The sequence below is a fragment of the Mytilus trossulus genome, chromosome 6 (genome assembly GCF_036588685.1).
Source record: "Mytilus trossulus isolate FHL-02 chromosome 6, PNRI_Mtr1.1.1.hap1, whole genome shotgun sequence".
Classification (NCBI taxonomy): Eukaryota; Metazoa; Mollusca; class Bivalvia; order Mytilida; family Mytilidae; genus Mytilus; species Mytilus trossulus.
The window spans coordinates 6034795-6042691 of record NC_086378.1 but is presented as its reverse complement, the minus strand read 5'-3'; the positions used below and the strand labels follow the sequence as shown (position 1 = coordinate 6042691).

General features: G+C 32.2%; 1 protein-coding gene across 1 annotated transcript in view; it reads right to left on the bottom strand.

Annotated features, from left to right (window-relative positions):
* Positions 1-5022: 5022 nt before the first annotated feature.
* LOC134722290 (uncharacterized) overlaps positions 5023-7897 on the bottom strand; it is a 122043-nt gene continuing 119168 nt past the window's right edge. Inside the window, exons 90-92 of the mRNA XM_063585899.1 lie at positions 7252-7410; positions 6682-6726; positions 5023-5316 (exon numbers count right to left, since the gene is read on the bottom strand). Of these exons, the coding sequence (XP_063441969.1) occupies positions 5141-5316; positions 6682-6726; positions 7252-7410 (380 nt within the window). The 3' untranslated portion in view covers positions 5023-5140. The remainder of the gene's footprint in view (positions 5317-6681; positions 6727-7251; positions 7411-7897) is intronic.

Below are 7897 nucleotides of genomic sequence, written 5' to 3'. Positions count from 1 at the left end.
TAAATTAAACAAAATTAAATGTGCAACATTTCCGACTTAGCATTTTTTCGACTTTTTTTTACCTTTGCAGTACATAGGAAAGGATAGTATATGGGTTAGTTGTACACTGAACATAAATATTCACATGAATAAAATAAGTGGAATTTATTCAATCAACCACCAGAGTGGCATCATTTTTATTGCAGTTCTGCATCTCCCGCAGGCATCTCCGCAATTGGACGTAAATTGAGATATTAAATATAACGAACACCACACAAGGCATGGTGACCTTGACATAAATAGCATGTTGTTGTACATGTATAGACATACTTTTCTGATGCATATTGAAATAAATGTATGTTAAATAACTCTCTTATCACAGTATTCCCTATACATTGTATGGTTGCTAACTTATCTTCCGACGGATTGGCGTAGCAAATGTAAATATTATTGTCCTTGCCAAACAAAAGTTGAATATCACTGAAAAATAGCTTCTATCGTCGACGCTATTTATTGTCTCCGTAATTAGACATTTGAGTTTCAAAAAGTTCACAGACCATGTAGCAAATTTAATGAAAACAAAATTGCAATGGTTCCATTGAACCCCGTGTATCTGCTGTTGTCAGCGTAAAACATTATGTTGGCCGCCAAAAACTATCAGTAAAATGGAGAAACCAGATGTTTATTTCTCTGAGTCAGCCGGCTTCTATGGATAGTTATCTCATTGGCAATCATACCACATCTTCTTTTTTATATTCTATATCTTAATTATGGTGAAGCTGCTGTCCAAATTGTGTAAACTCCCTTATTCAATAAGACAAAGTTATAACATCTGGATAATAAACTCTTTTAACACAGTTAGTATGTAAATATTGGCTGCCAAAAAGAGAGGGACTGATAAAAAAAGAAGCATAAAAATAAAATGATTAGACAGATGTGATAATGATATCTATACCAACGAAATGACAATGATATCTATACCAACGAAATGACAATGATTTGAAAATCGATGAACAGATGGTCTTATAAAAACAAGGCCACGTAAAGTATGGCATAAAAACCCAAGGTATGACAAACTGTGAACAGTTTTAAATAGAAAAAATGACGGCTTGATATACACTACAGCAATGCATAAAAAGATATATTACTTGCAGCAACCAACGAAACACAGCAGTCGGTTTGCAGGTTAAGTCCTAGTTTGGGACAGGCACAACCATACCCCCATTGGGACAATCAGTGAAATTGGATTGACTGAGCAGATCTACACTATGCACAAATTAATGAGTAACAAAGGTGGAATACAGGTACATGTGTGTAATGAGAAATCTTCCGCTATAGATGATGTCTCTTATATTAGCTTTTACATGAAGAATCTTCAACCTGAACTGAGAGGGTTTCAAGGCAAGATAATTTCATTCTTTAAAACCACTGTATACACATTGACTCTGTTTTGAAGAACGTACTAATTTAACCTATAATGGTTTACTTTTATCAATTGTGACTTGGACGGAGAGTTGTCTCATTGGCACTCATACCACACCAACTTATACCTATCTAAATGTGTCTTCCCAAAAGAACTAACTCTAGTTATCAGTTAATTTCGAAAACAGAATGATTGGCGGGTAAATGGAAATTTTATCTTAGGTCATTCTGTAGTCTCAGGGTCATTGCATTTTTACACTGTTATCTAATATCTATTATCTGTGTATATATGTCTCTGCTATTATCAATCATTTTTTTTCTTCTCCAGATATTGACAATAATGATTTCTGGCATTTTACCATTATATTCTATTTATAGCCATATTGACCGTGAAATCGGTTTGTATTCAAATTTATCAAAACTATCTTGACCGATAAATTTATCCAAAAACTTTTACCCGAAGCAGAACAGACAAACCTACATTGGGGTATTTTTTTTTAAAGAAAATATGACAGATATGAGATACAAAGAACATTAAAATAGATTTTTTTAGCCACCAATTATTTTATATATATTTGAAAAGCAAAATCAATCATTGAAGAAAGATTTAAGCAATACATTACAGCTGAGCGATTCAAGCTCTTGAGAGGCTCTTAGTTAAGATAACCTCTGGCCTTCACTGTAAAAGAAAACCAACTCTGACACCTGGCATTGGTTCAACTTCAACCAAACTTGGATTGACCAAACCTTAGGATTTATCCGATAAGGTTTTGACCAATGTATGGCCCACCTATAGGGGCATTATTTTTTGGTTGGTGCACCCATATGTTCCATTTTAGCCATAGTGGCTATGTTTTTTTATACAAGGAAATAAAATACAAAATTTACACTAGATACTCTGAAACTCATTTCAGGCGCGGATTTTGAGGGGTGGGTTCCGGGGGTTGGAACCCCCTTTTTTTTGGACGATCAATGCATTTGAATGGGGACATGTAATTGGAACCCCCCTTTATCCTGGGTTAGGAACCCCCTTTTAAAAATGGCTGGATCCGCCCAAGTTAAGCTGAGATTGTTTCAGCAGTTTCAAAGGAGACAATTTTTTAAAGTAAGCAAACTAGATAAACAAATTGTTAATTTCTTTAAAGGGCTATAACTCCTTAAATGGTCAATTGAAAATTTTGATCATTAAACTTATTTGTAGATCTTGCTTTGCTTAACAATTTTTGCTGTTTACAGTAAATGTTTATCATTAATTATATTCAAGATAATAACCCAAAACTGCAAAATTTTCTAAAATGCACAAATTTAGTGACAGCAACCCAACAATGCTCATCAATTTGTTGTTAAATTCATCTGAAAATTTTAGGACTGATAGAACTTTACCAAATGAACATTTTACCTTTGATTTGCCCTAAATGCTTCAATGTTTGAGATATAAACCAAATACTGCATTTGAACCCATTGTTCTATGTTTAGCCATTGTGGCCATGTTTTTGACAAAACAAAAAATAAAACACAAATTTTATTCTAGATACCCTAAGGATCATTCAGCTGAAGTTTGGTTCAGTAGTTCAGATGAGATCTTTTTTAGTTTGAAAACATGATACACAAATGATGAAAAAAAGTCCTTAAAGGGCAATAACTCCTTAAGAGGTCAATTGACAATTATGGTCATTTTAACTTATTTGTAGATCTTACTTTGCTGAACATTTTTGCTGTTTACAATTTATGTTTATCCTTAATAATATTAAAGATAATAATTAATTAATATTGCAATTTCCTTAGAATTACTAATTTAGTGGATGCAACCAACAATAGATTGTTAGATTTATCTGAAATTTCAGGGCTGATAGAACTTGAACTTATGAACACTTTTACCCCAGATTTGCTCTAAATGCTTTGGTTTTTGGGATATAAGCAAAACCCGTATGTTGTTTTTTTAGCCATGGCAACCATTTTTGTTGACAAAACAGCAAATTAAACACAAACTTTTTTCTAGATACGGAAAGGATCATTCAGCTTAAGTTTGTTAGGAATTGATTCAATAGTTTCAGAGAAGATGGTTGAAATAGTTCACACCAAACAAACGATGAGTGTGGATAGACGACAAGTGATGGCAAAAGCCATGGTGTGATATTGCTCACATGCAAACATGTTACTCTGCTCACACAAATGTGTGCTGGTCCAAATGTAGTACTGGTTCAAAGTCAGAAAGGAGCATGTAACTCAGTGAAGTGGTTGTTGTTGGTCACTTATACTGGATTTTTTTTTCTCTTTAGAAATCAGTTTCTACATTTGGTTAAATCAGGAAGTTTTACAGACAACTGTACAACATTTGTTTTGTTCATTGTTGAAAGCTAATATGGTAAACAATAGCTGCTTTTATCAACTTCATTTGGTGGATAGTTATCATCTTGGCAATCTTATACCTCATCACATATGAGATTACTTCAAATCACAAATTCTCAATTTTAATTGGCACATATGCTTTTCATCTTTTGCTATTATTTTGAGAGCTATGATCGAACAAATTTGTTCAACTTCTTACAGGTGTAAATGTCCCTAAATGATACATATTTAGTTTTTTTTCAATTTATCTTGGAAAATATATTGAAAGGGAGAAACTTTAAAATGAACAAGAAGTGAGAGTGATCTAAAATGTCAAAAAAAGCCCCATTGCCACCTATGGGTCTTCAACACAAACCTATTAAGTAACCAGAGGTGTGCTTCAGCTGGCCCCCAAACAAAACTATTTACTAGTTCAGTGAAAATAGATGTCACACTAAACTCTGAAACATAAATGAACCAATGTTAAGAAAACATACAAGACTAAAAAAATGTTTTGTGGTATCTCAACACTCCCCTTATACCTGTAGTCAATGAAGAATAAACAAACACACATCAATACACAGAGCAGTGGCGGATCCAGAAATTTTCATAAGTGGGGGCCCGGTCCAGTCACGCTTCAGCGATTCCCTATATAAGCAACCAATTTTTTTCCCAAAAAGGGGGCCCCCCCCCTAAATCTGCCTCTGCAGAGTACACACTGACATCCATCCATTAGCTGATATTATAGATGTATTGGACATAAAATCTAATAGGATTATAAGTATGCTTTCTTTTTTGATGTTCTTAACTATTACTGACACCTAAATCATTTCATATTCATGATAAATTCACTATTGTGTAAACGTGTTCATTTTTTTCGAGTAAAACAGTGATTTTATTTCAACAGGGAGTATAATATCCCGAAATAGTGCTTAACAAGAATGTGTCCATAGTACACGAATGCCCCTCTCACACTATCATTTTCATTGTTCAGTGGACTGTGAAATTGGGGTCAAATCTTTAATTTTGAATTAAAATTAGAAAGATCATATCATAGGAAACATGTGTACTAAGTTTCAAGTTGATTGGAATTCAGCTTCATCAAAACTTTCCTTGACAAAAAATTTCACCTGGAATGGGACAGACAAACGGAAGAATGAAAAGACTAACAGACAAATGAAGTGATGCATAAACCAGAAAACACAATGCCCCACTACTATAACAGGTGTAGCATAAAAATGTTCGTAGATGGAAGCAATTTTAACATGACCCACAATAAAAACAAACAAACAATTACAGTTCTGCCATTTTATTTCACAATCTGTCACAGAACCAGCATGCAGATTTCATAATAAAAACGAACAATAAATAGACAACAATATAAACACGATAAAGTCCTGAGTAAGAATGTTTATGGTATGGAACAACTAGATTTGTAGTCACACACTTTAAGATCACTGTTCCATTTGAGTCCTGATGGACATTTACGTTTGTATGTAATACCCCAGTTACAGGTTATATATCCAAAGCAGTCATCACAGGAACCATAATATCCACTGATTTTACCCTTACATGAAGTAATACAATCTGAAATTATAAATATGAAACTAATTAAAACAAGAATTTGCATGAGTGGTAGGCTAAGCATATCCAACAGACCCACTCATAATTATTAAAAAGTCATGGTCACTGAGGAGGGTGGACTCAACAACTGCATGATAGATACATATGTATAAAATGTTTAGCTCTTTTATTGATTTTATGATGTATTGTAAACTTATTTTGTTGATTTATGTATGCCTTCAACCCCATCTCCCCACTAATAATACACAGGATGTCAGACTCTTACAGATCTGAAAAGTACTCTGATACAACCATGTCAATAAGTTGACCACCAAATATTCTATCCACTTGTCACTAGTCTCTTAAATTCAAATTCCATCAAAAGCTTTTCAAACTTGCATGATGTTGAAACATGTTGCACAAGCAAAACAGCTAATTCCAGACACTTTAAGGTGGTACCCAACACTTGAACTAAAATTAATTTGGCTCGTTTAATTTTCTTAAAATTTTGACAAAGTATTTACTTTGACCCTTTGACAAAAATATAAAAATTAAAAAAATTTTGAACCAACCGTTGTATTAGAAATTACACTGGTTATATAGCATTTTGACAAACACTCATTTTGATCATTGAGAAGCTTAATATTCCATTAACAACATAACGTAATTAAAACGTTTAGCTGATTTTACAGAGTTATCTCCATGTAGTGTTAGGTACCACCATAAATGAGGTTGAAAGTTATTTTTATTATTTGTCTTCTTGAATTGTTTTCAATTAATTGCTTTGAAGAAAAAAAAATTAAAACAATTGGTTAATTTTATTATTAATTTTCTGGGGACACAGTCTTCTGAAACTATCCATTGTATATTTAAACCTCAATACGAAACATAGAATAATTACAATTTACTATGTAATATATACAGACTGTAAATATACTGAAGAAAATACTTTCCAAAATGTCATATCCTTCTTTGACGCAAATCAATGCAGCTTGTTTTAGTAGTTTTATTCCTTTATAAATTGTATGATAATTAATATTTTGTTGCTATTCTCTCGGATTGTAATAAGAACGACAATGACATTCATACTATTTATAAACCTTAAATCAATACATAATATTTTATACAGTTTTTTAACTGCATATCAAATGGATATTTCATCCAAAATCAATAGAATATAATATTGTTCATAAACAATTTATTAATTATTAATGGCAAGAGAATCTAAACTGTTACTATTTTACTATTGCCGCACGATGCATTTATACCTAGAGATTGTAAGGTGTAAAAAAGTATATTAAATCAAATTTAAATTAAAATTTAAGGTTTGTTTTCCAGTATTAAATTGGTATTGTCAGCTGTATAAAGATTTCAACTTTGGATACATACCAAATTTTCCTTTGCCACTGAGTGAATTCTGTCCTGTTGTCACCACTGTAAAATAAAATAAATTTAAATCTTTATTACATGTGAAAATTATCAGTGGCAGATCCAGGGGGATTGGGGTTTTCAGAAGTTTGAACCCCCCATTTTTTTGACGACCAATGCATTTGAATGGGGGCATATAGTTTGAACCTCCCCATTATCCTGGATTAAGAACTGTTTCCCCATTTTTAAAGATGTCTGGATCTGTCCCTGATTATTGAATACGGTATACATTATACAAATAGCCAATGATACATGGCTGTCAAACCTCTTTTAGTTTAAACCTATTCAATATTGATGTACAACACATTTAATGGCACTTTCAGTTGAATGACTTCGGATTGTTTCCTATCTGTTTAACTGTCACATCACAAAATAACAATCATTGGCAAAAACTGTAAGAAATAAACTTAAAATTGAGGTTTTTTTTATAAAGCAAGGATGTAATCACATCTTTCTACTCCCTATTTTTTCTGGTGTTCATTTATCTGCTAATCGAACATTTAAAAAGTCAACAATCAACCGATTATTTACCTGCAATAGGAGCCTGTGTAGTAACAGCAGCTGTAACTCTCTGGGTTGGTGATGATGTTGTCATGGGAATGGCTGTAGTAAGTGATGATGTTGTCATGGGAACAGCTGTTGGTGCTGATGTACTTTTAGCATTGTTATTCTTAGATCCTGTTTTATTACCTGTTTATACAAGAAAATAAAAGTGTTTAATCTTTTGTAAATTATTTTTTTTGTCTTATTTTTTTGTAAGTTCATTTCTTATAATTTTTCATTGGACAATCATGTGTTTGTCATTATTTCAAACCAATCATACCTAATTTGACGACTTTAAAATGTTTTTTTATGGATATTAACTTTTTTTCCTCTGTCATACTCATTTGCAACAATTCTAAATCCAAATAATAATAAATTCAATTAAATTTGTTCCCATATATATTTACATACATTTCTTTTAAAATATTTTCTATATGATCCTAAACAATTGGTAAATGGTGTAGATTTTAGAAGTTGTCACACTTGTATAAATGGTTGTGTAAGATCTTTGATATTACATACTTAAATCTTTACTTTATCCATATCTTTATCAATTCAAAGCAGAGGTTCACATCATTATTAAGAAAATGTTTAAGTTATTATAAATCTGCGGTCCTGAATCTTCTTTTGCTTG